General features: G+C 42.9%; 7 protein-coding genes across 9 annotated transcripts; 2 read left to right on the forward strand and 5 right to left on the reverse strand.

Annotated features, from left to right (window-relative positions):
• Positions 1–162: 162 nt before the first annotated feature.
• Positions 163–2,767, reverse strand: LOC142990765 (ras-related protein Rab-8B). Its single transcript, XM_076140637.1, has 8 exons — positions 2,496–2,767; positions 1,872–1,932; positions 1,616–1,676; positions 1,433–1,510; positions 1,218–1,307; positions 1,043–1,108; positions 908–958; positions 163–808 (listed from the first exon to the last, which is right to left on the reverse strand). Exons 1-8 carry the CDS (start codon positions 2,617–2,619, stop codon positions 716–718), a joined length of 624 nt encoding a protein of 207 aa, XP_075996752.1. The 5' UTR covers positions 2,620–2,767; the 3' UTR covers positions 163–715.
• A 771-nt stretch (positions 2,768–3,538) lies between these two features.
• On the forward strand, positions 3,539–5,285 carry rps27l (ribosomal protein S27 like). The gene is made up of 4 exons (XM_076171691.1): positions 3,539–3,686; positions 4,554–4,662; positions 4,782–4,892; positions 4,983–5,285. Exons 1-4 carry the CDS (start codon positions 3,681–3,683, stop codon positions 5,009–5,011), a joined length of 255 nt encoding a protein of 84 aa, XP_076027806.1. The 5' UTR covers positions 3,539–3,680; the 3' UTR covers positions 5,012–5,285.
• Positions 5,236–8,507, reverse strand: dnaja (DnaJ heat shock protein family (Hsp40) member A). 2 transcript variants are annotated; one of them, XM_076171659.1, is made up of 8 exons: positions 8,362–8,507; positions 7,942–8,082; positions 7,015–7,189; positions 6,817–6,921; positions 6,504–6,731; positions 6,181–6,411; positions 5,990–6,090; positions 5,236–5,892 (listed from the first exon to the last, which is right to left on the reverse strand). In XM_076171659.1, exons 2-8 carry the CDS (start codon positions 8,071–8,073, stop codon positions 5,674–5,676), a joined length of 1,191 nt encoding a protein of 396 aa, XP_076027774.1. In that variant the 5' UTR covers positions 8,074–8,082; positions 8,362–8,507; the 3' UTR covers positions 5,236–5,673. The 2 variants fall into 2 exon arrangements, with proteins under 2 accessions (XP_076027774.1, XP_076027765.1); XM_076171650.1 differs by having other exon boundaries at positions 8,358–8,506.
• A 1,126-nt stretch (positions 8,508–9,633) lies between these two features.
• idh3a (isocitrate dehydrogenase (NAD(+)) 3 catalytic subunit alpha) lies at positions 9,634–12,552 on the reverse strand. Of its 2 annotated transcripts, XM_076171671.1 has the most exons (12): positions 12,485–12,552; positions 12,102–12,167; positions 11,668–11,724; positions 11,488–11,571; positions 11,177–11,291; positions 10,909–11,096; positions 10,658–10,791; positions 10,475–10,577; positions 10,338–10,402; positions 10,179–10,263; positions 9,873–10,025; positions 9,634–9,783 (listed from the first exon to the last, which is right to left on the reverse strand). In XM_076171671.1, the coding sequence occupies exons 1-12, from the start codon at positions 12,509–12,511 to the stop codon at positions 9,700–9,702; spliced, it is 1,161 nt and encodes a 386-aa protein (XP_076027786.1). In that variant the 5' UTR covers positions 12,512–12,552; the 3' UTR covers positions 9,634–9,699. The 2 variants fall into 2 exon arrangements, with proteins under 2 accessions (XP_076027786.1, XP_076027794.1); XM_076171679.1 differs by lacking the exon at positions 12,102–12,167.
• Positions 12,553–12,820: 268 nt separating this feature from the next.
• On the reverse strand, positions 12,821–16,020 carry lrrc61 (leucine rich repeat containing 61). Its single transcript, XM_076138448.1, has 9 exons — positions 15,775–16,020; positions 14,950–15,045; positions 14,724–14,870; positions 14,569–14,629; positions 14,392–14,477; positions 14,226–14,291; positions 14,072–14,140; positions 13,814–13,939; positions 12,821–13,721 (listed from the first exon to the last, which is right to left on the reverse strand). Exons 1-9 carry the CDS (start codon positions 15,803–15,805, stop codon positions 13,615–13,617), a joined length of 789 nt encoding a protein of 262 aa, XP_075994563.1. The 5' UTR covers positions 15,806–16,020; the 3' UTR covers positions 12,821–13,614.
• A 611-nt stretch (positions 16,021–16,631) lies between these two features.
• cib2 (calcium and integrin binding family member 2) lies at positions 16,632–21,687 on the forward strand. Its single transcript, XM_076139859.1, has 6 exons — positions 16,632–16,941; positions 18,303–18,337; positions 19,604–19,715; positions 20,565–20,712; positions 20,806–21,001; positions 21,099–21,687. The coding sequence occupies exons 1-6, from the start codon at positions 16,891–16,893 to the stop codon at positions 21,118–21,120; spliced, it is 564 nt and encodes a 187-aa protein (XP_075995974.1). The 5' UTR covers positions 16,632–16,890; the 3' UTR covers positions 21,121–21,687.
• Positions 21,688–23,158: 1,471 nt separating this feature from the next.
• LOC142989396 (uncharacterized) lies at positions 23,159–25,853 on the reverse strand. Its single transcript, XM_076138903.1, has 8 exons — positions 25,606–25,853; positions 25,385–25,518; positions 25,016–25,191; positions 24,633–24,722; positions 24,354–24,519; positions 24,124–24,270; positions 23,433–24,035; positions 23,159–23,340 (listed from the first exon to the last, which is right to left on the reverse strand). Exons 1-8 carry the CDS (start codon positions 25,646–25,648, stop codon positions 23,296–23,298), a joined length of 1,404 nt encoding a protein of 467 aa, XP_075995018.1. The 5' UTR covers positions 25,649–25,853; the 3' UTR covers positions 23,159–23,295.
• Between the last annotated feature and the right edge of the window lie 678 nt (positions 25,854–26,531).

The following is a 26,531-nucleotide window of genomic DNA, read 5'->3' on the forward strand; positions in this document are numbered from 1 at the left end:
CAACTAACGAATGCTCCTACAGCTTTCATGCAAATACTGACAAGTCCATATTACAATACTGTACTGTCTGTTCTAAATTACAGCTCCCAGGAAAGGGCGGCCTCATACTCACACAGTCGCCTGTATCGATGAATGTCACCAGAAAAAAGAATAAATAAAAAATAACAGCAGGTTCTTTTTTAATCTTGCTTTGTCTTTTCTATCCTAAGAAGCCTCTGAATGGCACACGTGCAACTTTGCCTTTTGAAAGTGGAAAATGACGTCATGGATTTACACCGACAAATACAATCAATGCTCGCGCCGTCTTTACACCAGATAGTATCAAATACTGCGACGATAGATGGCACAATGTCCGTCTGAATAGTTTTTGAATTTATAAGACGACTCTCTGTGTGGCTGTGTGGGGGTTTGAACAAGGAGGGATCACAGATGCCAACAGAGCCGGGGCCTCCTGTGAGCCCACCGGGGCTACGAGCCGCCCGCTGATGAGTCTCCGGGCTGATCGGCGTTGCTCTTTAATCGCCGATCTCCCTCTGTTCAGCACGCCAGGATGGGATCTCAACCAACCGGTGAGCCTGTGAGCTTCAGCTGGCAGTAATTTGACCTCGGCTGCTGCCTCCAACGAGACGCAGAGGAAGCAGGAAACCCCCAAAACAGCAACGTCACCCTAGAGCCATGGCGAGTTAAAAACAGGGGGGGGAGGGGCAGGCGCCGCTTAGACCAGCGAACACTTGAAGAACTTGATTCTCTTCAACTTTTTGTCCGTGATCTTCACAGGTCGACTCGTTCCTCCCGCGTTGGTGTCGGTCTAGCGAGAAATGACGGAAAAGGGAAGAAATGTAATAAATAAGTTACTAAAAACACGCAGGGGGCGACATATGAACTCCTGGCCATTAAACACACTTACTGTCTTTGTGCTCAGGTTGTGTAATATGTCTCTGCCCATCGTGTAGAAAGCCTAAAGAGACAAACAGACGGTGTAATGTTGTATTAATCAGTAAAGTTACAGGATATTTATTGTGTAATACTCATTATGACGTACCTCTTCTACATTCAAACTAGTCTTTGCACTGGTTTCCAAGAACTTAACTCCATAATCAATAGCCAGCTGGTGTAAGAAAGGAAAGAGTAATGTTGTGTGAGAGAGTGATATGCGCTGGATGAAGTGTAGAGAGTCTCAGTTTGCTTTTCAGTCATGACTCTGCACGCTGACTCACTTTTTCTCCTCGGTCTTTGGACACCTGTCTCCTGTCAGTCATGTCGCATTTGTTGCCCAAGACCATTTTCTCCACATCCGAGGAGGCGTGCTAAGCAATAGCAAAACAAGAGACACTACATTACAAACGTGCTAATATACGTCTAAAAGTGCTATTTCTACTCTATGCAAAGTCCATTTGTGCTTTAATACATTCAGGTTTGATTCCAAACTCACTTCCTCGATGTTTCTGATCCAGTTTTTGATGTTTTCAAAGGACTTCTCATTGCCGATGTCATAGACCAACATGATACCCTGTGACAGAAAACGCCTTTTCTCAGAAATCCTCCCTCCCTTGGTGATATGTGACATTTACTCATAAGTTATAAGGAGAGCACGTAGGGGGAAGTGAGTACTGACCATTGCTCCTCTGTAGTAGGCTGTGGTGATGGTGCGGAACCTCTCCTGTCCTGCAGTGTCCCTGAAAACAGAAACGTAAACAGACGGGGACCATAAAGACAGGAAACCGTCCTTTTGTTCTCAGCAGGGCAGGGGCGATGTCAGGTTTAGAAACTAGGGTTGGTGAAGACTTTGCTTCTTTTCAGGCTCCTTCCTCTTCCACAAAGTGCTGACTTTACCCAACATGTGACTCCTTTTGTGCCAAAACGAAACTTACCAAATCTGAAGTTTGACCCTCTTCCCATCCAGCTCTATTGTCCGGATTTTGAAGTCAATACCTGCATTAGAAACACACATACACGAGCAAATTACATTTTTAAAGGGGATGAGATCCATAGGAGACAAATTCCTGCCTTCTGTCCCTGGAGACATAGACTGAGTCCTGATTGGCTGATACCATAAAACATATTGTACAATCAGCCGCCCAGCACAGCAGGTAAAGCAGCTGCCCTTTGCTAAGTGAATCTAACTCCAGTAATCCTATGACACATTTTAGGAATACTATAATACAGATGAACATATAGAGCATTGCTGCAGACATTAAACAATAAACTCAATTATTTACCATTTAGATCATTATCTTAAGATCCTGTCTCTAGCCTCTATTACACCAGCGTTGCATTTGTCAGGGTGATGCACATTTTCTCTCTCCATTGTCTTTCTCTCATGCAGTTATTGATCTTTGGCACATTAAGGTTTATAACACAAATCACAGCCTTATATTGTCATCAGTGAGTGTGTCTGCTGTGTGTGGATGTAAATTGGTGAATGTACCGTTATGTATTGTTCTGGGCGGCTGCAGGGTGTGTGATGCAGCGTGCACACACGCACACACACTCACCTATTGTGGATATGAAGGTGGTATTGAAGGAGTCCTCGCTGAATCTGAACAGCAGACATGTTTTGCCCACTCCGCTGTCTCCGATCAGCAGCAGCTTGAACAGATAATCGTACGTTTTGGCCATTTAAACACACCAGAGCCCAGCGTTTCAGTATATATGGCCGTAATCAAGCGGGACCCCCCCCAGTCTGGAAATCCTCCACCAGCTGTCCGTGGAGCGCAGCCAGAAGACCGGCGGACAGACGTCAGGTGCCGCGGTGCATATTGGTCTATGTAGTTTAAAGGCGCTGCTTAGTATCGTAGAAGTGAAGTGGGTTTAATTGTGTATTTAATAATTGTGTCGAATTATTATAATTTATTATTTAATGTATGTTAGGCATTGGAAGATGACTTGGAGGATTAAAATATAATAAGGTCCATATTATTCTAAAATGTACAATTTAGTATCTGAAAATAACAATAAATAAAAAGCACCCTATGCAAATGTAGTATTTATACATTTAGTTTTAATTTAAAGTGTGGTGCCATTGGCGATGTGTTTGATGACTCGTATTACTGTTAGGGTGATGACGTCAGTTTCTTTTATTTCTCTGAGGCTTAGACTTATAAGCTCTAAAGTTCTTAAGTTTTCTCTAAAGTTTAGAGGCTGATACTTGTTGATTAGCAACCACAGAATTGGAAACATTGAGAGCTTGCAACAGCCTTTTTGACCGCACGTAGGACATTAGACTTACTTTGTAGTTAAAATGTGTTTGTTTGGATGACATCACTGTTGTAGGTTCTGTTAGTTTGGATGACATCATTGTTTGTCCAACACTGTTGGTAGTAACAAGGGAAACAACACCGACACCGTACGTTTGACTGTGGAATTTTCCTTTACTTTTTCCCAAATTCCCATAAATAGTTTTAGTTTTCTAATTTCCCTTTAAACAACGGGCACAAATCGGAAATGCTTATTTTAACAATCAAATAAAACAGATCTTCCCATTAGGAAGTTATCCAGGGACATTTGAAATGACCTATATTGTGGAAAGAATATATCATACTTTTTAAACATGAACCATTAAAGTGACTTGGTGAGATTCGATCAGTAAACTTATTCTGCTCTCACATCCACACTGCTGCCGCCTCAGCCGCTTCCTCAGCCCACGTATGCGCAAGACAGCCCAGCCTGCACGGTGAACAATGCCTGTAAGTTTGTGTTCGATCGCCTTTTGTCTCTCCTTAAAATGAGCGTAGATGTGTGTGTGTGTGTTATTGATCGCTGTCACACTGTGTTTTGCCGACTGGTTAATCTGTTGTTGATATGACACCAGCCGCACATGGCGCAGAGCTAACAAGCTACGTCGAGTAGCCCTGTCAGACATCGGTGGCGTCTACTTCCTGAAACGCTGCAGATTTTAACCGTTTATATTCAATATAATAGCCGCGGAATGGGAACAGTCTGTACCTTTGTGCTGCAGAAGGCGCAGAGTAATGTGTCTCTTTACATCCACACGACCAGCTTGTGCTAAAGTAACAATAATAATGGAGAGTCTATGGTAGTTTGCGGTGTCAGTGATGAGATGACATATGCATAGATTTATCGAGTTGTCCGGCGTGTTCTACACACCGAAATACACACATGATGAAAGTACCATGTGCATTCTTACAACACTCTAAGATTTTATTGCATTAGAGACACGTGGTCTCAGGAATAAAACGTATGCAGTAACAGCTGACTGTAAGTGACTAATGTCAGGAGTGATTACATCCAAAATAGTGGTGTAGTGTTTTCTGAAATCCAACCTTCTGTAGTGAGTAACTACACGCTATTTGATATTACTTTGACAAAAGGAAAGTAACATATAATGCAGGTTTGTTAAGGCTAAAAGGTCTCAGAGGAATACGAGGTTGTGAAATTACACTATAACAACAATATTTCAATCTATATCATTTCCATTCAGTTTCAAATGCAGTGAGTCACATGAGCTTGATTTGATGTCTGGCTCAGGTTTGCCTTAAGGTTGCTCAACACATCTGCTGTCATTAATACTTTGTGTTTCTTTTGCAATCCAGTTGGCTAGAGACCTTCTCCACCCTTGTGATGATCATGAGAGGAGACAACACAAAAAGAAGAGACTTGTCCAGAGTCCAAACTCCTACTTTATGGATGTGAAGTGCCCAGGTAAGCTCACGGAACACAGCAGTGCACCAGGATTGATACATACAGTACACACTGTACTTACATAAACATGGCAAACCAGAGTGTGTGGCAGCACCTGTAATAGACTCATCTTTCTCCAGGTTGTTATAAGATCACCACTGTGTTCAGCCATGCGCAGACAGTCGTATTGTGTGTCGGATGTTCAACTGTGTTGTGTCAGCCAACAGGAGGGAAAGCCCGACTGACCGAGGGTAAAACATTTACATGATCAGATTCACTGAATACACAGCACCCGGAGCAAAACTAGAAATGTTACAAATTCTTTCTCTTTCTCTTCCCAGGTTGCTCATTCAGGAAGAAACAGCATTAAGAGGGATTCCAACTCATTTCAGGCTGTAATTTAAAAATGCGAATGATAATTGCCTTATTTTGTAATTGATCATGCAGGGCTGTGCAGCAGGATCTCTGTCACCTTGCCTCAGAGATGAGGCATCACAATGCCCTTTTTAGAGTCAAATATTTGGAAAATTAGTAAACCTTTTTAATGTGTACGAGTCATTTAGAAGCTCTTCAAGACAATAAGGGAATCTGATGAAGCATTCTGAGACTTTTATTGAGAAAGAATAAACATGAGGTAAAATGAAGTATTTGTTGTCATGAGTGGAATTACCTTCATAGAAAGCATACACACACACACACACACTCCTGCAGCTTGTGAATGGAGACAGACACTGAATCTTCTATTTAGAAACACACTCCTATGCAAACAGGTTCTTGTAAAAGAAGACATGAACTTTAAATAGAGAACACACAAGACAATAAAACCAAAACACTTATCTGAACAGATTGCCATGGGAACACAAATCAACCACCCATGTCTCGACACTGGCAGACGTTTCAATTTCAAATGAGCATCACTAATTTGCATTGTATTCAGATTTGGGAGTGACGGACATTGATAAGGCGTGGATTAAACCTTCCAGAAAAAAAAAGACTCCAGCTTAGCAACACTTTAGCATAACTGTGTTTAAATCACTGTGTCTGACATTGCACCCCTCCCCTGGGACCCTCGTCGTCTTCCTCATACGCCTCCCTGCTGTGGCTCCTCGACTGTTGTGAGTCCACGTCCACCTCACAGAGATCCACCTCCTCCATGTCTTCCGTAACCATCAAGTCCTCCCTGGGGGGAAGCAGCCTCTCCAGCTGGAACATGAGGTGCTCTGGCAGCCAGTCCTTCTCTGGGAACTCCACCTGCAGGACGGGGTTCAGTCAGATGAGTTGTCCCACATGTAAACACTTGACACAAACACACACACTGCTGACACTTTTAGCCGTAAGCCACTCTTACCTGGAAGCGAATGATCAGCTGTCCTCTATCACATGGATCCTTGTAAATCGGCATGCCTTCACTCTGAACGCATTTGATATCATTGTGCTTGATGACTTCACCTGTAGTCAAAGAGAGAAGATGCCATTTAAAAACACTAATTTGATGGAAGCCGTGCCGACTGTGTGGATCTGTTGAACGCCCTTGGTTACCTGGCAGTGAGCTGATGATGAGTGATCTGTTGTCTAATGTTTCAACGACCTTCTTGAAACCACAGAGGGATTCAACCAGCTTGATGCTCATCTTCATTGTCAAATTGTCTTCTTGCCTCTGGAAGAGGGAGTGCTCCTTCTGATCCAGCACTATGATCACATCCCCAGGCTCCAATCCCGGCTCCTGGTCTCCTTCTCCGTGGAATGTAATTTTCTGACCGTCTTTCATGCCTGTGTAAAACAAACATGCATGTTTGGCTTCATTTGCTCCACAAAACAAACTTAAAAATAAAACTTTTAAAATCCCCATCTAAAGGATTTACCTTTGTCAATGTGAACCTCCAGGATCTTCTTCTTGCGCTCGACCTTGTGCCCGTTGCAGGTCTTGCAGCGGTCCTTGGCGCTGAACCTCTCGCCCTGTCCCTGGCAGTCTGAACACATGCTTTGGATCTGCTGAATCATGCCCGGCCCAATCTGCTGCACTTTGATCTGCACTCCTCTTCCTTTACAATTGGAACACTTCTCCATGGCACCTTTCTTACCACCGTAACCTGTCAAGACAAAGAGGGCAATGTGTCATCCTTAGAATTATTGCCCAAGCAGTGCTGTTACTGGGATAAACTAAACACTGCTTACCTTCACATTTTTCACAGATGATGTTCTTCTGGAGCCCGAGCTTCCTGGTGGCACCGTTGTAAACCTCTTCCAGCGTAACGCTAAGCTGATGGACCACATTCTTACCTATATTAAACACAGGAAAATGTGACATAAGTCTGTGATATAAACTACGGAGCACAATGACAAACAAACCTATAGTAAAGAATAGTAAATCACCTCTTCGCTCTCTCTGCATCCTCCCGCCACCTCCAAAGAACATGTTGAAAATGTCCATTGGAGAACTTCCTCCCCCCACGCCTCCTTCCTTGATGGCTTGCTCCCCTCCTTGGTCATACAGGTCCCTCTTCTTTACATCTGACAGCACCTCATAAGCCTGGGATATCAGCTTGAACTGTGAACAAATAGAAATGTTTGATTAATTCACAGATTGTTAATTGCTCATCTCCTGACATTTTGTGGACTGGATTAGGGTGGTGAGACAGGTCTGTTGTCCAGCAGCAGTCTCCATTTGTTGTGTGGCCTGCCCCCTGCTGGATCTGTCCCCTGGAATGTCCCAGAGTCCACAGGTTGATGTTGTTTGCATTAGGGTCTCATGTTGTTGCTCAACTTCTCAACTACTTACTAGCTGTCACTTTCTCATTGAATCGAGCCAAAGTGACTGACGACCAGCACAAATGTTATATTCTTCTTGAAACTAAATTCTGTTACACTATAAATAAATACACTAGTACTGATTATGGACAATGGCTGATAACAGTTACTTCTACATACATGTTGCAACCTTAACCCAGATAGATAACTGCTTAGAACCATTGTATTCTGCCTTATCTCCCATAATTTCGTATCACTTTCCTCATTAAGATACTGTAAACTATGATTTTCTGACACATGACTAGTAGGCACACATTTTATTTTACTACATTTACAATACACACACTACCAGAACCGTCTTTGTTTTTCATTCCAGGCATAAATGATATAGTGACTCCATAGAAGAACACATGTAGCCGGTTAGCTCCACTACATCTCCCTAACATGCCTGTGGGCTCACGATTCCAGAAGGTTCCAGGCATTCTGTCGCTGTCACTTCACCCGCGCGGTTAAAATTAGACACCGGGACAGCTGAGAGGTTCGTGTACCTACCCGCTCCCCCTCGCTCGGGTTCTTGTCCGGGTGGTACTTTAACGCCAGCTTCCTGTACGCCTTCTTGATCTCGTCCGCCGAGGATTTGGGGTTCACACCCAGGAGGTCGTAGTAGCCGGTTTCGCGAACCATGATGACAACCTGAAACCACGTACAGTAGAAACACGTTCAAGTTCAGTATAGTCATTCCACAATATCTTCTTATATAAGGTTAGTGATACAGGTTGACGACGCAGATACGTTTTTAAAAACTAACGTGTAGTATTACCGAGAAATAACCTTGTAATATGTGATGGGAATGTAGCTTTAGTTAGCTTTAGCTCAGAACAGCACATGTGGCTTATAGAGGCAACGAAAACGAGGCGTCATTTTGTAACTGTACAATGTCGCCGGAGAACAGAAGTCCCCTCACGTACCTACTCGTGTGGGCGTTCTGTTCTAGCTTCTCCGGGGCAAAACGATAGGAAGGCTGGAGCTTATAAGGGCTCGGGGGTGCAGTATGGCGTCAGGCGGCGTCTTTATCGAAAGCGCTACTTAAGAGAGAGCTGCAGAAGTTTCTGGAGAGGAGGCGTGCCGCGTGCGCGCACGAGCCGGATGTGATGTTATTCGTTGTCATGGAAGAATCGGAAACAGACCCAGTTGCCAGACCCGCTGTTCTCACGGCTGAATTGATCGTCTTTAATGTGAATGACCTATTTAAGCAGAGGTAGGTTTAAACGTAGATGCCAGGGTCACACCATGAAGAATGTAAGAGGAAATTGATCAAAGTTTGGAAGCTTTAATGTTTGTGATGTAGGTATATGTGTGTAGGATTATAGAGAAGTATGAGCGAAAGAGGGGAGAGCTGTATCCAAACAGGCATCCCTGGCCCGAATCGTAGATCCTCACTGAACATCCGGGTGATGGAAGTGTTGGTTGGAGATGTTTTGTCCCTGGTGAAATGTAAAGAGGAAAGCACAGACTGGGCCTGCGCAGCTTTAACTGTATTTGAACTCCAGGTTATTCAGTTAAATTCTAAAATTGTGTATTGTACATATAGTTTGTCACTGTGTGGCTGCACTGAAACAATGCAGCACAGTAAAACTGCAATGTTTCCCTTTGAAATAGTTTGTTCACATCTTACTGCCAAAATTCAACAGAGGAGCCATACATTATTTATGAGTGATGAGTGATCTTGCTATTACAAGCCATTAGTTTTTCAGAGTGACACATAATTTTGTTTTAGCCTCCGTGGGTTGATGCCATATTCAAGACACTTTGATATTCACTGACTTCAGGGATGTGCATGACATCATCTCATATACAATTATATATGCAAGTAACTGGTTTGACACTGGTGATGTCAAGATGATAGATTTTATTATATCCATTTATAATATTTGTAACAAGACAGCCACATGACACAGACACATAGTGCAATATATGTAACTTTCATGTTACTGAAACACAATTGGTTAAAATAAACCAAATACCATCGTTTCATTTGCATCAGATCAGAGACCAAAATCAGCCAATACATCAAGAGGAACACACAGCAATAAAATTCACATCACACATTCAGTAACCATTGGTCAGTACATTTAAGACAGTGCTTTGACAGTGCTTTGAGGGATAGAATGGTGAAGACGATCCAAGTCCCAAAGAACTTTGAAGAAATATTTAAGAACATATACGCTTTTTTGGTTAAAAATGTGCAGGTGCAGGATGACATGATGAAGAAACGAGACTCCAGCTTCTCTCCACCCGGATCGCCTCCATTTAGTCCATATCCTGAACTCGTTGACATATTTCTTGAGTAAATTCAGAACACTTGGAGTTTCCTCCCAGGTCTTTTGTCAGAACCTTGAGCACAGAAAACAAAAAATGGTCAAAGTCAACATGGCGACATATAGTATTAACAACACGTCTGAATTTATTAAAAAGTAGATTACCTTCTTGTCATGGATGGTGGCAAAGCAGGCAGTTTCTATGTTTTTGGCGTGGCCATGCAGGCCCATGTGCCTCAGCATCATGACAGCGCTGAGCAGCAGGGCAGTGGGGTTGGCCATGTCTTTGCCTGCTATGTCCGGGGCTGTGCCATGAACCTGACAGGAGAAAGTGATCAGAATCCATGATTGTTTGCAGTTCTCCGAAAAAAGACCGTTATTAAAATGGCAGGGACAAATCTTAATATTACTTTGTTAATACTTCCATCAGCATAGTTAATACGATTTAAGAGAATAAGAAACAGAACATACCGACTCAAATATGGCAACACCATTGGCGCCAATGTTTCCACTAGGGGTCACCCCAAGACCTCCAATTAATCCAGCACAAAGATCACTGCAACGTAAACACATTTTAGTTTGTAATGATGCGCAGAACAAATCTTCACTTCATTGTAAAACTGTGTTTACCTTAAGATGTCTCCATACAAATTTGGCATCACGAGCACATCGAACTGTGTGGGATCCTGAACCATCTGTTAAAGCAGAACAGAAGCATTATAAAGGTATTCCTTCACAGATACCATAGAAATATTCAAAGTACTTACGTTGAGGCAAACAGTATCCAGGTACATCTCAGTGAATTTCACATCTTTGTGCTTTTCAGCCGCCTCTCTGCATTTGCGTAGGAAGAGCCCATCTGACATGCGCCTGAGAGAATTGAGGAAAACCATTTAATTTAAATAGGCATCTTTAAAATTACACATTATAAAGTAGTCAATACAACTTACATAATATTGGCCTTATGCACAGCAGTAACACTTGCCCTCTGATTATTTCTGGCATATTCAAAAGCATACTCTGCAATGCGTTGGCTGGCTTGCTCTGTAATGAGCTTAATACTCTGTACAACACCATCAACAATCTGAAAAATGCAAATACAAGACATATACAAGACAGATTACAATGTGCCACCAACACCAACTGCATAGACGGCAGGAAACACAGATAATTGGCATTCATACAATAAAAGTCTCCTCACCACATGTTCAATCCCACTGTATTCTCCTTCAGTGTTCTCCCTTATGGTGACCAGGTCAACATTAGTGTAGGGAGTCTTGTAGCCCTCAATGGACACACAGGGGCGCACGTTTGCATAAAGGTCAAAGGTTTTCCTCAGGAGTAAGTTCATAGAGGGGTGACCCGCAGCAATGGGTGTCTTCAAAGGACCTGCAGAGAAATGTTCACACTCTATTAATAAAAGAAATGGGATCTAGTGTTTAATTGAGTGCATTATAGAGTCACGTTACCTTTCAAGCCAATTAAGTTCCTGTCCATTGATTCTTTAGCATCAGGGGGGATCATCCACTTGCCACCCGGTCCTTTGATGGCTGTAACATTTCTCTCTTCCCATTGAATGGGTGCCTGCATCAAATTACATATATCAGGAAACTGCATTAGAAACATGTTCCAGAAAAGGTATATGTTGAAACAAAAATCCACAGGAGAGAGAAAAAACACTTGGCTTATTTGACATACATGTCATTGTACATAATACATGATCTCGCTGCTTCATCCTTTAAAAGAGTTCAGTAAGTTGACAGTGTTGACCAGTTCTCACTTTAGCTGCTTCAAATATCTTCTGAACAGCTGCGGAGATCTCCGGACCGATTCCATCACCGGGGATTAAAGTAACAGTCTGTATCTGCCAGGACAAACACAATTAATATGCATTTTTTCCCAATTTAGAGTCTCTTGATTTGAAATATATATTCTGTAGACTGAAGGGAAGATTACATACCCCGCGGACAAATGTCTTTGGTTGTGGCGTCTTCATAGCCCCGACTACCCGAGACACCTGACAATGGAGACAAAGGGGGGAACAGAAGATGTAAGGGGATCACGTGTGAGAGTTAACTATACTTGTACTCATGTATTAGTTATTACTTAAAGCAGGAAGCAACTTAGTAACATAGTAACAGATAGATAGATAGATAGATAGTTTAGGCAGCCTTATTTCATGATGACTTGACTCAAACCCTGTGACTGTAAAGGCAGCATTGAATGTCATCTTAAGGACAACGTGCAGCATTATGTTTAGGTGGATAAACTGCAGGTGCATCAGCGTTTGCAAGCGAGTGAAATAAAAACACACATGTACATATTTGTCTCGTATTTGTTTTAGCTTTTGTAGCACTTATTCTCAAGCGAAGGACAAAATCTGAAGATGCTTACTTCCTGTGCCTTGGTTATTTCCTTGTCATTGATCGATAAACCCCATTTTCTTAGTAGATTAAGAATCTGTAGATGTTAAGTAAAGGGACATTAACAAGACGTTAAATCTGTTTTTTTTTATTCCGTAATGTGGACGTGTTTGTTATCATTATTTAGTAGCTATTCCGTGTACAACTAGAGGGAGGATTGTGGTCGCTATAGCAACAGAAAGAAAGTTAGCAGTGGCTAATTAGCAGTGTGAGTATAGCGTCCCTGCTGTGCCGCCTGGATGAAGACAGTCTCATGTTTTGTAGCAATTATATAACCGGAATTGTAGCTGATGAAGTGACACACGCTGCCATGCCTCTTTGTAAAAAAAATACAACATTATGCGCAATACTTACCGCTGACCTCCACATTCCACCTGCCATCTTGAGCTAGCCTCAAGGTTAAGTCCGCGGATATAAAACGGTTTCCGGTCCAATCTTTCAAACTAAAACATAGTACAACAGAAGTATTCGCACAAATATTTCATTAGTTTAAAGTATTAAGTCACATATCAATTAAAGTTGTATTGCGTTACACCAGCTTGGTTTCCTCTCTTCTTCTGCAAAATATATTAACATTTTCTACCGTGTTTATTTTGAAGGTAAAACTTCTTTCCGCCCCCATTTTGGATATATTCAATAAACACTTGTACTCATATGTCCTTGCATTAAATAATACAAGAATGTCAGAAACATGAGGAAAGGTTCAAGTTTATTACAAACACAACAATAAGAAAGGCGCACAACTGTGTTTCCGGGCGGATGTGGCTAGTAGTACCCTGTTATCACCACCAAGTGGCGCCAGCTAACTGTTTCTGGGGTCGAGTACATCCACTGGTTTAACCCGCTGGCGCCATACTTATTGAGATCAAGCGTGATAAGTTAACATTTCTTAAATTCACCAAGACACAAAGTTTAGAAGGCAAATGTGTGAGGGCCCGTACAAGACAAAAGAGAACTATTTTCTTAAAACAAAAAAAATCCCAATATTTTCATTGCGTTATACATGACATACTTTATGGTATAAAACAAGTAGAAACAGCTGAAACATTCATTCAGTCAATTATAGCAAAAGTTCAGCTTACCAAGAGAACACACAGCATGGGACAATTAACCCCTAAACATCCAGCAATGCAAAATGGAAAAGCTTTTAATAGCTGAAAACCTATACAAATTCATAAGCAGCATGGATCTCAGCATAGACGCCGTGGGCTAGAGCGAGGTGTAAAATGCACACTGTGCAAGTAAAGACATCTGTGAACCAAACTGAGGGGTGTCAGCGTGGCATCAGCGTTAACGTTCCTGATACCCAATGCATAGGAGGCAAGAAAAGTTCAACAAACGCCTACACAGAGCATGTGTCTATGGCAACCACAAGTAGTCAAGCATTTGGATAAAGCTCAGTCAGTTGATAAACCTACATATAAAGTATATTTGATCATATCACATAATGAAACCTAGCACGCAAATGTAAGAAATAGTCCAGCTTAGATGGCGTACTGCTTTGGCTGCTTCTTCATGCTCATCGATCTTTCTGTTTGTGAAATGACGTGCGTTGCTCTATTGTTGAGGAGTTTGCATTCATGAAGGACATCTGTGGGAAGTGAAATATTTGACAAAGGTTATATGGGATATTATTACACTGTAGACACAACAGAACTCATATCAAAGAGCAGGCAGCCTTACCATTGAACTGTTTGTATGCTTCATCAATTATGGCATTATTTGATCTCTTTATGTCCCAGTAGTTGTCTTCCACCCATGGCTTGCAATTTGGGTGCTCAGTAAGTTGTCCATTCTTGTATAAACCCGCTAGAAATATACAGCAAAAAGACATGGCTTTATTAAAAACACAGGTTACTGAGGGTTTAAAGAGGACAAACATAAAACATTACTTCACAGAAATGCCAATAATGAAACTAGCAAGTGAGATGAGAACGTTACCTTTGATGGTATCATCAATGTCTTTACATAATTGGTATAAGTCACTGCCACGTCCAACCACTCTTTCACCTGTGATTTACAGTGAAACAAAACTTACTTCAGTGTCGTCACCGTGGTAACTTTATGCAAAACAGTACAGTGAAGAATATCTCACCATCCAGCACCCTGAGGTTGGGGAAGATCTCAAGAACTATAGCTCTATACGATGAGTTCCTACACACTGAAACAGAGGCGGGAGTTGTGATCTCACATACTGAACGTTTCCATCATCATCATCATCATCATCATCATCCATTTCAGAGAAAGTCACAGAACATTACCTGGATTGGTGTAATTGTAAGTGTTGTCTTTAAGTCGTATATTTTCTAGCTTCCTTAAAGGTTGAAGGCAGTGAAGGTTCTCAATGCTGTGGAACGACAAAACAGGATTGAATTTAAGAGAATTTAAAGCCAAAATTAGCAACATATTTACAACTAAGCTTGATTAAACAGTGATACCTGGATAAGATGTTACCAGCCACATTTAAGTTCTGTAAACTTTCACAATTACGCAGGGGCTCTGAAATGACCAAAGAGGAAATTAAAAGTCAAATTTACATTCAGTGGGCACAGGATAAGTGATGATGCAGTGTGGAGATAAGCTGAGTCGTCACCTAAACTAGAGATCCTGTTGGCGGACAGGTTGAGTACAGAGAGGAGCCGGAGAGATGTGAGAGAAGCCAAGTTTGTAATGTTATTCCCAGACAGGTCCAGTCTCTCCAGGTTGACACACTCTCCAATGCAGCCCAGGTCATGGATTCCTGCAAGACAAGTGTTGAATTGTTGTAAAGAACGTTTTGTAGAGGATTTAAAACGGTCAAACCTTAAATTTCATCTTACCAAGGCCTCTTAATTTCAGAAATAATATGGATTCTAAGTCGAATTCCCCGGCGCGTGACTTAAGGAGCACGGCCGTGACTCTCTCCACGTCTGCGTCTGAAACATCAGAGGGCATCGTCAGAAACACGGTGAGGCACAACTGCACTTTCTATTTATACACACAGCCACAGAGTCGTTTGTTTGTTAGTCATTACTGGACGGCCCGAGGAGGTTTGTCTGCTCCGTTTATGGAGAAAAAAAAACAATCCACAATCTGACATCTGTGAGGACGTGGAGCTCTCCCTGAGGAGAGGAGAGGTCACACACACACACACACACACACACACAGGCTGATCTGCTATGCTCTCATGTGGTGGTCTAGTTTTAGTATGATTGACGACCTAATGTTATTGTTGGTTTAATCTCTGATGGATGATCTGAACTGCATGACTGAAACTTGCATCATTAAAAGACATCAGCTGAATAAGAAACAATGATGTCACTGTCATATGCTGTCAGATTTACATACATGAACATTCTATAAACTCTGTCATTTATAAAGCTTCAACCACACAGACACATGCAGGTCAAGGTGATGTTGACGTTTGGCTTTGCCGGGCAGCAGCTACCAGCCGTGTTGTTAGCTTGTATCTATCCGAGTGCCGGATAGAGGAATGTGCGGTGAGGTTCGCGACAACGGAGTGCCAATTGTTTTTTGTTATCTGCCTCGATACTGACAACCTAAAATGATGTGTGTGTGAGAGTGTGTGTGTGTGTGCAGCGTCCATCAGAAGCTACAGCTAGCTGGCACAGCTACGTAGCAACAAGCTATCCATCACAACTCACCCTGGTCTCTGTCCCGCTTAGAGTCCATCATGAAGCAACTTTGCTACAGCGGAACCGACGAGTCGCAACCAGAAGCTGACGACGAACCAAGCGACGCGAAGAACATACGGCGATGAGTGTGTGCGTGTGTGCAGACGTTGAGGTGATCACTGTTGTGCTGAGCCGCAGCACGCGCAGGTGCAGCAGGTCCGTCACGAACCTCAACCTGCAGCTCAGCACGAGCGCAGCTCAGAGAGGCGGCGCAGTGACAGGGATGTGTCCCAGGGGGCGCTGTGGAGGCAGGATGAGTCAAAGCTCACAGTATTTGCTTGATTTGTTGCAACAGGTAAATACATACAAGTATTTGATATCGTTTAATGTGCTGACAGAATCTCTGATGCTCTGGTACTTAACATTGCATAGATGACAATTAAATTTAATCTAATTTAACACTTTAGGGAACAATTAATTAAACAAATAAATAAATAAGAGTTGGGAAACTACGTAAATAAAGGTTAACGTGTTTCAAATCAAATGGAAAAATAGAAACATTACCGGCCTTAACTCTATACAATGAAAGAAGTCTACATTTAATTCTTAAGATAAAATAATAATAGGGAAAAGTGGATTATTTTTGAGCGTCAGTTTATACTTGTGATTTTGTCAATTGAGGATGATGATAAAAATTATAATAAACTGTTTCCCGAGCTACACTGAGTTAATGTCTCCTATAATAAATCCCACCGTCGCTGCTTCCTATGTTGGCTCTTATTTATTGATGTCTGTCCCTGAGGGCTCATTGGTTGGTCTTGACCGCGCTGCTGTAGCTCCAAACTGACACCCTGCGCTCTTTTGGGACCAGCAGAAGGAGGAGGTGGAGGAGGAGAAGAAGAGCAAACCGCCTTTGGCGAGTTCAGCACTGACTGTCACTTCACTGTATTTTTTATATTTTCCCCCTCCAGTTTGGCAGTAATGGAGGACATGTCTTACCAGCACCCCAGCAGCTTGTTTTAAGGTTCTGACCCAATCACCGTGTGTGTGCGGAGACTTCTTCACCTCCTAAATGCTTTTCATTGAGAAAAGACATCTGACTTTCAATGTAGTCCACCTGAGCAACCGACCAATTACTCGGTTAAAATGGGAAATAAGCAAACGATCTTTACCGACGAGCAGCTTGACGCCTACCAGGTAAGAATGCGTGTGTGGGACTCGTGTTTACACGGTGGTGGCTAGAGAAACACAGCTAATCCACTATATTCACCTTGTAATGGCACACAATATAAACGGATGTAAATTAATCTAAGTGTAAAATAATGAGCTGAAATAAGGTCAAAACATTCCAATTTATTGTTATGGTTGTTTATTTTCTTCCCTATATTGTTCCTGTCATGTCTGGGCCTTTTAAATGTCTTGACCATCATTAAAATTAGCAAAACACAACAAATATACTGAACTATTTGTGGGTAAATGTATTTATAAATGAATTGGTGTAACTGTTCTGCTACTTCTGATCTTCTGACTAATCAGATTGGACCCAGTACAGAGCCAGTACTGGTTCTGTTTCTGTTAGTTATCCCAGTTTCTTGATACATTCCTTAGCAAAGTCATGCCTGCTGTTTAAATATTGACGTCACCGTGGCAGCAGAGCCGAGAAGGTTCTGATTACACTGCAAACTGGAGGATCTTGTGTTCTTGCTGTCCCGTGTAACAGTAGTCCAGGTTATGTGAAGAAACGCCGGCTTCGTCTGCACAGGTTTATCATGTGATTAAGTGTGAGTTAATAATTGATGCCAGGCCAGTGTGATAACCATCCTGTGAAACTCTACTCTGAGGAGTCACTCAGCCTGCTCCTCAAGAGCTTCTCCCCTTACTCCTGCTGTATCTGCTCTCATCAGAATGAGGCTGCTTCAGTTTGTTTCAGCGATTTGATGTTGGAAATGAATATTCCATTTAGAGACGCACGCCACCAAGTCACAGAGTGGAGGAGATCATTGAGAAGAAAGTTAAGCAACGAGGGCTTTCTATAAAGAGTTCAGAAATCACCTGATGAACATTACAAATGATGTTGGCTGTTCTGTTTCCATTCCATAAACCAAAACCATCGTCTGTTGTTCTCGTGTAAACTGGCATGTAAACAGAACTGCAGTACATGTCGGTCGGTTCCACGTGTCCAGCTTGTCACACTCCGGAGCATAACTCACACACTATGAATACATGAGCGATTGAACTTCCTGCAGCCAGGTTGTTAGATAATACATGTGCCGACACATGTGTGCCTTTGTGTGGACAGCTGCAGACAACAGCAGATCATGTTCCCCCCCCCTGCCTCAGTGATGGCATCACAAAGGGGGAGCTGATGACAGCCAAGACATCATCATCCTCATCCTCATCATCATTATAATCACTTTACTTTAAACTGTTTGTAATAAGAAGAGTCACTCACAGAACATGTATTATTGGGCCTCTGGTTGAACACGTACACAACATCCTTTGACGTCAGCCACCGATCTTCTAATCATGTGTTGATGTGTTACTTTGTGTCATTGCAGGACTGCACTTTCTTCACTCGTAACGACATCCTACGGTAAGTGGAAACTCGCTCCCCTGGAATAATCATTGGAATGATGCTCACAACTGTAGATCAGCTGTAAACCCGGTCTGACTGCCTGTGTGAAGGCTAGATCGTCATCAGTGCCATTGATTCTCTAATGTGTACAGCCCCATTCCTGCACTGGAAACATGTTAACAATGAAATGACTATAAGCAGTAAAACACAGGAACATCAGGGTGAACAGTGCAAATGTCCTCCAGCAAGGGAAACCTGACACCAGCGTTGATTTCATTGGCAGTCGTAACTCCACTGTTTGGCCATCATTCAAACAGAGGAAAACACAATAATCAACATGGCGATTACAGTCTGAAGATCACAGTGCACAAGTGGAATCAATGTCAAAGTTCGTGTGTTGTGAAATGGGTAAAGATCTCATGATCGTCACGTCAGATCCATTTGTCTTTTTCAAAACATTACACACATCATTATTAACATTATTCAACTCATTAATGATGGAGGCAATCTGGCTGAGATACAAACAGGATGTACGGTGAGCACAGGGCTTCAGGGACGTGATGAGGAAGATCGTGTTCTGTCAGTATGTTATCCAAACCTCTGAGAGTCATGGTGACCTTTGTGACTTTGGTGTTGTTTTCAGTGCTACCTCATGAAAGTGTCACATTTCTACCCCTAAGGAATATAACCTTCACCTGATGAGTGTGTTATGTCCCAGCAAGGCTCAGATATTTATAAGGTCACACACACACACATACATTGATTGGAGTCATGCAGTCTATTTTACAACACTTAGCTTCAACAGTCGTCCATATCTCATTATTTTCTCTGTCTTCAAATGTCTATTAAGGTCGGAAATTGAATTAAATGCCGACCAAAACATCATCATCGTCATCAATGAGTGTGTGCAGCGTTCAGGATTTAAACGCATCAGAGAATTTGTCACTGGCCAAACATTTTCACGGGTGACTGCACATTAGACTGCAGCTTCACTCATTCGTGTCCCTCAATGGAGCGACTCACACTCCATCACTGTGTGACAGGCGTATCTAAGCTTCAGCTGTAGTGACCAATGTTCCCCCGCTGATTGATGATACTGCCCATGTTAACTAAGCTTCCACCGGACTGGACAGGATTATTAAAGGGACCTACTCAGCCGTGTGTGTGTGTGTGTGTGTGTGTGTGTGTGTGTGGACTTATCATCTGCACATTTTCTGTCTCCTTTGAGCCAAATGTATGAAAAAAACCTGAATGTACAAATATGATTTTCTTGTTTTGTCTCAGTTTGCACGGTAGATTCCATGAGGTGGCTCCACACATCGTACCCATGGATTACACCAATGAGCCGGACTGTAAAGTGCCTATGGCCTTGATAGTCAACATGCCAGAGTTAAAGGTAAAAGTCAACAAAGGTGCCGTTGCCTGGGGCGACACCTTATCCGTAGGTGCTCTTTTTTTCAAGGACAATTGATTTTTAAGAGTCCTCATCACTCGTGTGCAGCGGCCTGTGACCCTGTGGAGGTGAACCTGCCATAAAAAGCTCTCCTTATCCTGGCAGCAAAGCATTTCCTCCCTTTGAAGAACCTGACATTTGAATAGAGCGTCCTAAAATTCAAGAAATAGTATTTTGCGTGACATCACTGAAACTGAAATTTGTGTCCTTTTCCATCCCCTGACAGTTTTATATGGAGTCCTTATCCTCCAGGGGTTATGAGCTGACACAGAGACCTGTAATGTGTCTTTCCTCCGGGCGTAATTGGTCCTCACCTGTAAAACTGTCACACAGTTACAGACCTTACAAGGCTGAAGGAAACAAATGGAGATGACTCAAGGCAGAAATGATGATCTCCCGACATTACAGCTTCCCAAAGTCTGCTGCACCTTCGTGAACATAAATCCAGCCCTCGACTTGCTGTGCGTCTTCATTTATTTACCTGAGCCTAGATGGAAATGTCACGGCCGGCTGGCGAGAGTCTAAAGATCCGGCCTGATTGCCTCTCAGCCTGTCTGTGGCCATTATGGGTTTTGTCGAATCAGCTAATTGCAAGGGATATAAAAGTCGTCGCTTCACTTATTGGTGAGAAATGGAGGAGAAAATATCGTCTTCATTATACCAGCAAAGCTATAGAGAGAGTGCTTTCTCTATTGAACTCTACGGTCAGCACAATACACTCTACAGCCCATAGAGTCACTGATTACATGTTGAAGAGTTGAAGTCATTGTTGTCATCCCTCTGCATTTACAGGAAAACCCGTTCCGTAACAGGATAGTGGAGTCTTTCTCCGAGGACGGGACGGGAAACCTCAGCTTTAATGAATTTGTGGACATGTTCTCAGTCCTCAGTGAAATGGCTCCAAGAGAACTGAAGGCCATATACGCCTTCAAAATATACGGTAAAGAAACTCCTCTAACATCTGCTTCAAACGTCCCTAAAGTGGATCAAATGATGAGGAGGAATCACTGTCTGTCATTCCTGTTCCCTGTAGATTACAATATAGACAACTTCCTTTGCAAAGAGGACCTGGAAAAGACTCTAAATAAGCTGACGAAGGAGGAGCTGACTCCTGAGGAAGTTGAACTGGTGTGTGACAAAACCATCGAGGAGTCTGATCTGGATGGAGACAGCAAGTTGTGCTTCGCTGATTTTGAGAATATGATCACCAGGGCTCCAGACTTTTTGAGGTACATATGAACTACTGTATGTTATCTGCTGTGCTTGTTCACACTGACGACACTGTCTCCATTCTGCTCTCTCATATCCTCTCTTTTGTTAATCCAGCACCTTCCATATCCGAATCTGAGAGAGAGTTCTGCATTCAGACGTCAGCAGCACGATGAAGCTCAGGACGTTTTAACTACGCTGCTATTTCCCAGCCTGTTCTCCAGCTGGCCTAGGCCTCCGTGACGCCCCGGAGCATCAAACCTGGAGCATGGTATTAGATCAGGCTGGATACTCAGGATCCTCAATTTTCTCTAACCATACAAGATTTTCTATTTTAATCAAAGTCATGCGTTATGTATCCCATCTATCATAGGGCTCGACCTGGTTGGTCACTTCATGAAAAACTCATTTACCTGTATTGCACATTAAACATGCTGAGTGTTGATAGGGCAGCTTAAAGTGAACTGAGGCACCATCTTGTCATTAAGGGCATAAACTCGCTCTTTTTACGTGAGCTATGCAATATTTTTACATGCATGCCACACTGTTGTGGGTCTGTGTAGGTTGTGCAGCATGACGACAATCATCACAATGAAACAAGGGCTCTCTTTGATCTGAACTGAACTGTTATAGAAACTCTCATCTCCCTGTAAGCCTCAGCCATTGTAGTGAGATTCTAGTCACAGCCAGTTTTTGAATTGTGTGACCTCAGATATTTGGCTTACTTTCAATAAATGTCTTTTCACTCTGGTCTTAGCTCGTTGTTTTGTATGAACGGTGTGTGAGAACAGGAGCTCTGACCTGCAGACTCTATATGAGCTCAGTAATGATCTGTCCAGTTCATTTCCATCCATCCAGGCATGATGGTGGAGCAGTGTGTGTGCATCATAAAGATCTGCGCCTCTGCATCCCCCCATCCTATATAACCTGTAATGGCTATAGGAGCATTATGTACTCATGGGCATTGAGCTGTCTCAGCATTTACAGGCACGATTACATCCTGCATACACACTTAATCTCAGCTGGGAGGGGGGTTGTGATGGCTTATGGTTCTCCTCTTGCAATCAACATATTTAAGGATAATAGGTTTGCACTGTAGGCATGTACATGTGTTAGTTGTTGACTTGAGTCATGTGAGTATATTAAACGGATTGATCGTTCTCACTGAAAGCGGCAGAGCGACTGAAACATTGCTTTGTTAGTTCCCGTCTTCAGTGTGCAGCAGGTCAGAGTTGAAGGTGTTGGAAGCCGGAGTGGAGCAGTGAGCAGCAGTCAGGCTGTGATGATGAGGAGTTCATTCTTCATTCCAATTAATTTTATGAGGGCGGAATCAAATAATCAGAGCAGCTGCAGTGGAGATGTGGCTTCATTAAATTCTGGCCTCACTTAGCATCTGTTCATTTAGATTCTAACAGTGGAGCTTCTGGTGCTGGGTGATACCTGCTAGTTAAACACACGTGTGTATGTATCTGAGGCTGATAGTGCCAGACAGTGGGTGCACCTGCCCACTCGTTTGTCTCCCTGCAACTGTCTGCTTTCTCATTGAACCTGATTTAAGGCGGTGACCTTAAAGGCGGTGACCTTAGAATGACAAAACAAAGCCATTGTGGTAATTTTAGAATTAACTTGGCAGCAGATAAAGAGATCGTTCTTTATCTAATGTTCTTAAACTCAACTTTCTGAGATGTCATTTGTGTGATATCAGTTATTTATAGACGCACGACCCAGAGTTACATCATCACAGATTTGTGACATCTCACTTGCAACACACATTTGCTTCTTTTTCCCTTTAAACTTTAACTCCAATGTGTACGCATGCATCTATAAACAATGAGAGATCAAGGGATAGAAGCATGGAACTATTACGCAGTTTTCCATGTCCAACGTTTTGCATATAGATGTATTAACAGAACACGTTTTGCATGATTTGCATGTCACGAAAGAGTCCTGCGTGTAGATTTCGTTCCAGTAGACTAAAAAAGGCTTGTAAACATCTATGACCCAGATTAGAACGCTTAGTGTCCTCATGCAAATAACTTTTCATTCAAATGAAGCAAGGGCGGGACTTTTCATCTATTTGCTCCATAAATATGATTACATTTGTTGTTATAAATGGTTAGCACATAGACCAACAAATGGCAAAGAAAAACTTTATTTTCATATTTACATGTCAAACATACTGAAGGCCGTCGTACTGCAATACTGCAGTTTGGATCGTACCAAATAAAGTGGCCATGGGGTATATATAAAGTCAGACAGTGTGTATTAGGCAGCAGTAGTGTCAGATTATAAACGGTAAACTTTTTCTTCATCATCACTTCCTCTTGACTTCAGGGAACAGCCTTTTCCATTTTTCAGTCTGTAGGAAGGAGATAAGTTTGTCAGTAAGTGAGATGAGGCAGCGTGAAAGGAGCTGAGTGTTATTTAGCTGAAGTTGGAAGCATCTCTCACCTTTATCCCCCAGCTAGAGAGGATGTGCTTGGGTCTGAAGTCCTCCAGAGGCTCGTAGGTGTCGCCGGTGGGTTCTGGCCTGTCTGGTCCCTTGTGGCCTGGAATCAGCTCGTATGTGTCATCAGGAGGGAAGTTCGCCGCAGGGGCAACTTGTGAGCCACCAGGACTGCCAGCCAGGTGATAGACTTGGCTGTTACACAGGTGGTCCAGGCTGTGAATGCTTCTGGGCCTGCTGTGTGGCGACGCTGCAGAGCTGGCGGTTTGTCTGATGGGTTTGGGGGACAGTTTTGGCGGCGTGGGGCAAGACGCACTCAGCTGGTAAGACTGCTTTTCATCTGAGCTGTTGTCCAGCAGAGGCATAGACCTGCTCTTAAAGTCCAGCAGGCTGAGTTCAGAATACACCAAGTCTGAGCCTGATTCAGGATGACGCCTGCTGATGTTCTCCCTATGACCGGTCTGAGCGGCGGCTGATCTCTCTGCTCGGTCCTGACAGTCGTGTTTGGCTTTAGACAAAGGTTTCTGTAGACGAGCATACAAAACGTCCTGGTCGTTCAGGGGGCCACTCTCAGCGGGCTTCCCCCTCCGAGGCAAGGGAGGAATCACCTGTTATATGATAGAAAACAGTTTATTAAAGCAAACTTTGGGAAATGAAATAAGCCTTAAACGTCAGTGTGTCAGATTCTCCTCTTGCCTCTGGGGTCCTGCTGCTCCTTGGCGGCCGTGCAGGCAGCCGCTCTGAGCTCGTGTTGCTCTGTTGCTTTTGCACAGCTCCATCTCTGACCTCGTGCTTTTCTTTAGGTGTAAGCCGGATGGTATCATATAACTCTTCATTCAGCTCCTGCATAAACAAAGCTCCAGTTAGACGTGAGATGTTCCTCCTGTCAGAACTTAAGCAAAGGGACTCGAGGAGTTTTGTCTCACCTCAAAACAGGAATATGTCAGATGCTCTCCAAAAGGCTCAAAGGGGTTTATCTTGAAGTATTCTATTAGATCAGAGAGTGTGCCGTGTCCTTCAGTGTCCCCACACACCACAAACTCCCCCGATGGGCTTTGGTTGATCACAAAGTGCCGGCAACGATCACTTCCTCTGTAAGACAAAATAAGTTTGTTGAGGCCTGGTTTGGTCTTAAGTCTAACACTGAAGTTATATTCTCTGGAACAGTGTAGAGTACAGCAGCATGTTCTGTGTTCAGTCCTCACCTGTATGAAAGTATGTAACCGATGGACTTATCACTGAGACGGATCAGGAAACAGCCCAGCTCCTTCTCTCGGAGGATTTCCTCAGCGTCCCTGCAGATTAAAAAAACACCGAAATGAACTCCGGATGTTTTTAAACAGAACAGAGTCCCAAAGGTCGATTTAACACAAACATAAAGAGAGGGAGACAGATATTTCTAAAAGACTTTTTATGAAATTCACTGCACTTAAAACTGGAAACTAAAATCCATTTAGCTACTTTGCCTTTCCCATCATTTTACAATACAGATGACGTAACTGTAACTGTCTCAGAAGAACAGAGTCTCAGAGTGGTACATCAAATAAGAACCATTCTATACTGTATCTTCAGGTATTTAAGTCCTTACCTTCTGCTGATGAAGCCCAGGAACCACACAGGGAAAATGCCATTGCGGACGATGTGTGGCACTTGAGTTTGAATGAACCATCTTGATGTCAGCTCCCTGAGCCTCCCCTCGCTCCCCTCGCTGCTCTCGGGCACAGAGTCCTCCTGCGGCTCCCTTTGCTCCATCCTTGTCCGGTCCTGAACACAAACGGATGGGACAAGGGGTTTTATTCCAATGTAGTGACGTCATACTTTAACAATCTCATTTGCATTCTTTCCTGAACCCTGCTCAATGTTGTCATTGTTACAGTTTACTGCCAGTCCTGCTGAAAGATCTACTAACTGCAGGGTAAGTCAGCCATTTGTATTCTAAAGACTGAACAGATCTTACCTTTAGGCGAATTTTCAAACAGCTCCTGGGCGTCCAGGCTGCCTTTGGATGCCTCTGATTCTTTGGATTTGGTGCTGAAACGCTGCCGTTCTTCTCAGATCTGGTCTTCAGTTGTCTAAAACCCTGCAAAATCCCTGCAAAAAGAAAAAGAACATTGTAGATGAGCTTAGTTTCCCAGTTGATGTGTAGAAGGATCCGGTGCTGAGGTGTAGAGCACAAACCTCTCTGTGAGACTGGCAGTGTGTGGTTTGAGCCTGGTGTCATCTCAGTAAACCTGTAAGTGTTTGTCTTATCTGCTGCACTCTCTCTCACCTTCAAGTGAAGGGGTTCTGAAGGAGTCAGGCTCTACACATGAGATATAGACACATGACATTTAGAATTACATACATTTTTCCACCAGCATGGAAAGCACTGGTCGTCTGTAACGGCTCAGAGTTCATACAGCTTATCTGCATGAAAGACACAGCAAGGCGGTTCTATACAAAGAGTTTCCTGAAGAGAAATGGAAAGTAAGCAGCACAGACTTTGTGGTTGGTGTGCACAAGTGCAACAGTTTCCCTCACAGACAGTATGAATACGTAGGTTTGGGAAATAGGTTGCGTCATTGAATCTTTTGGATTGCCCTCCATCTGTATTTACAGTAATTTTGGCCGCTGAGGCTGGAGCGAGTGTGTGACAGGGGGGGGAAGATCAAATAGATTTCCCTAGATTGTACAGGGCATCAATAAACCGTTAGAGCAGATATTTCCCAGCCATGTTTTGGGTGTCATGAGAAGGTTTCCCCCCATGTGACTCAGCGTGACCCGACTCCACTGGGGTTTAGTTCTGGGGGAGAAGAAACGGCACAACAGAGTCAGTTTCCTACTTAGCACGATAAGACTGATCTCAGAACATGTCATACAAACAAACTTGAGATTTCTATTTTGATTTTACTTTATTGATATCTGGGGAAATAAAATGTGATCGGTTGTCATTGCCAAAAAAATTTACAAAAGAATCATATCTGGACATATTCAACCTGACAATAAGCTCAATAAGCTCAATAAGTCTGTTTCCAAAAGTAAGCGATGTCACACGTCATGTATGACTCAGTATTGGTAACATGACCTGAAATTTCAACATCACCTCACAGGCTTTGAGTTTGAAA

The sequence above is a fragment of the Genypterus blacodes genome, unplaced genomic scaffold (assembly GCF_046128005.1).
Source record: "Genypterus blacodes isolate CSIRO-AG114 ecotype Tasmania unplaced genomic scaffold, CSIRO-AGI_Gbla_v1 ptg000015l_1, whole genome shotgun sequence".
In the NCBI taxonomy this organism is placed as follows: Eukaryota; Metazoa; Chordata; class Actinopteri; order Ophidiiformes; family Ophidiidae; genus Genypterus; species Genypterus blacodes.

Bases quoted from the DNA above. Each gene is read 5' to 3' on its own strand.
- LOC142990765 (XM_076140637.1), bottom strand. From the start codon at position 2,619: ATGGCCAAAACGTACGATTATCTGTTCAAGCTGCTGCTGATCGGAGAC. The intron at 1,677-1,871 runs GTAAGTTTCGTT...TTCTGTTTTCAG, and splicing joins AGGGTCAAACTTCAGATTTG to GGACACTGCAGGACAGGAGA. The intron at 1,308-1,432 runs GTGAGTTTGGAA...GCTATTGCTTAG, and splicing joins GGATCAGAAACATCGAGGAA to CACGCCTCCTCGGATGTGGA.
- rps27l (XM_076171691.1), top strand. The intron at 4,663-4,781 runs GTAAGCTCACGG...ATCTTTCTCCAG, and splicing joins TATGGATGTGAAGTGCCCAG to GTTGTTATAAGATCACCACT. The intron at 4,893-4,982 runs GTAAAACATTTA...TTCTCTTCCCAG, and splicing joins GAAAGCCCGACTGACCGAGG to GTTGCTCATTCAGGAAGAAA.
- dnaja (XM_076171659.1), bottom strand. From the start codon at position 8,073: ATGGTTCGCGAAACCGGCTACTACGACCTCCTGGGTGTGAACCCCAAA. The intron at 7,190-7,941 runs GTAGGTACACGA...ATTTGTTCACAG, and splicing joins ACCCGAGCGAGGGGGAGCGG to TTCAAGCTGATATCCCAGGC. The intron at 6,091-6,180 runs GTAACCAAGGGC...CTTTGACTACAG, and splicing joins CATCATCAGCTCACTGCCAG to GTGAAGTCATCAAGCACAAT.
- idh3a (XM_076171671.1), bottom strand. From the start codon at position 12,511: ATGGCAGGTGGAATGTGGAGGTCAGCG. The intron at 10,578-10,657 runs GTAAGTTGTATT...CAATTCTCTCAG, and splicing joins GTGCATAAGGCCAATATTAT to GCGCATGTCAGATGGGCTCT. The intron at 10,403-10,474 runs GTAAGTACTTTG...CTGCTTTAACAG, and splicing joins TGGATACTGTTTGCCTCAAC to ATGGTTCAGGATCCCACACA.
- lrrc61 (XM_076138448.1), bottom strand. From the start codon at position 15,805: ATGATGGACTCTAAGCGGGACAGAGACCAGG. The intron at 14,630-14,723 runs GTGACGACTCAG...TGGTCATTTCAG, and splicing joins CAACAGGATCTCTAGTTTAG to AGCCCCTGCGTAATTGTGAA. The intron at 13,722-13,813 runs GTAAGGCTGCCT...CACTTCCCACAG, and splicing joins AGCATACAAACAGTTCAATG to ATGTCCTTCATGAATGCAAA.
- cib2 (XM_076139859.1), top strand. From the start codon at position 16,891: ATGGGAAATAAGCAAACGATCTTTACCGACGAGCAGCTTGACGCCTAC. The intron at 18,338-19,603 runs GTAAGTGGAAAC...GTTTTGTCTCAG, and splicing joins ACTCGTAACGACATCCTACG to TTTGCACGGTAGATTCCATG. The intron at 19,716-20,564 runs GTAAAAGTCAAC...CTGCATTTACAG, and splicing joins TCAACATGCCAGAGTTAAAG to GAAAACCCGTTCCGTAACAG.
- LOC142989396 (XM_076138903.1), bottom strand. From the start codon at position 25,648: ATGACACCAGGCTCAAACCACACACTGCCAGTCTCACAGAGAG. The intron at 24,271-24,353 runs GTGAGACAAAAC...TTGTTTATGCAG, and splicing joins TGACATATTCCTGTTTTGAG to GAGCTGAATGAAGAGTTATA. The intron at 24,036-24,123 runs GCAAGAGGAGAA...ATCATATAACAG, and splicing joins GGAGCAGCAGGACCCCAGAG to GTGATTCCTCCCTTGCCTCG.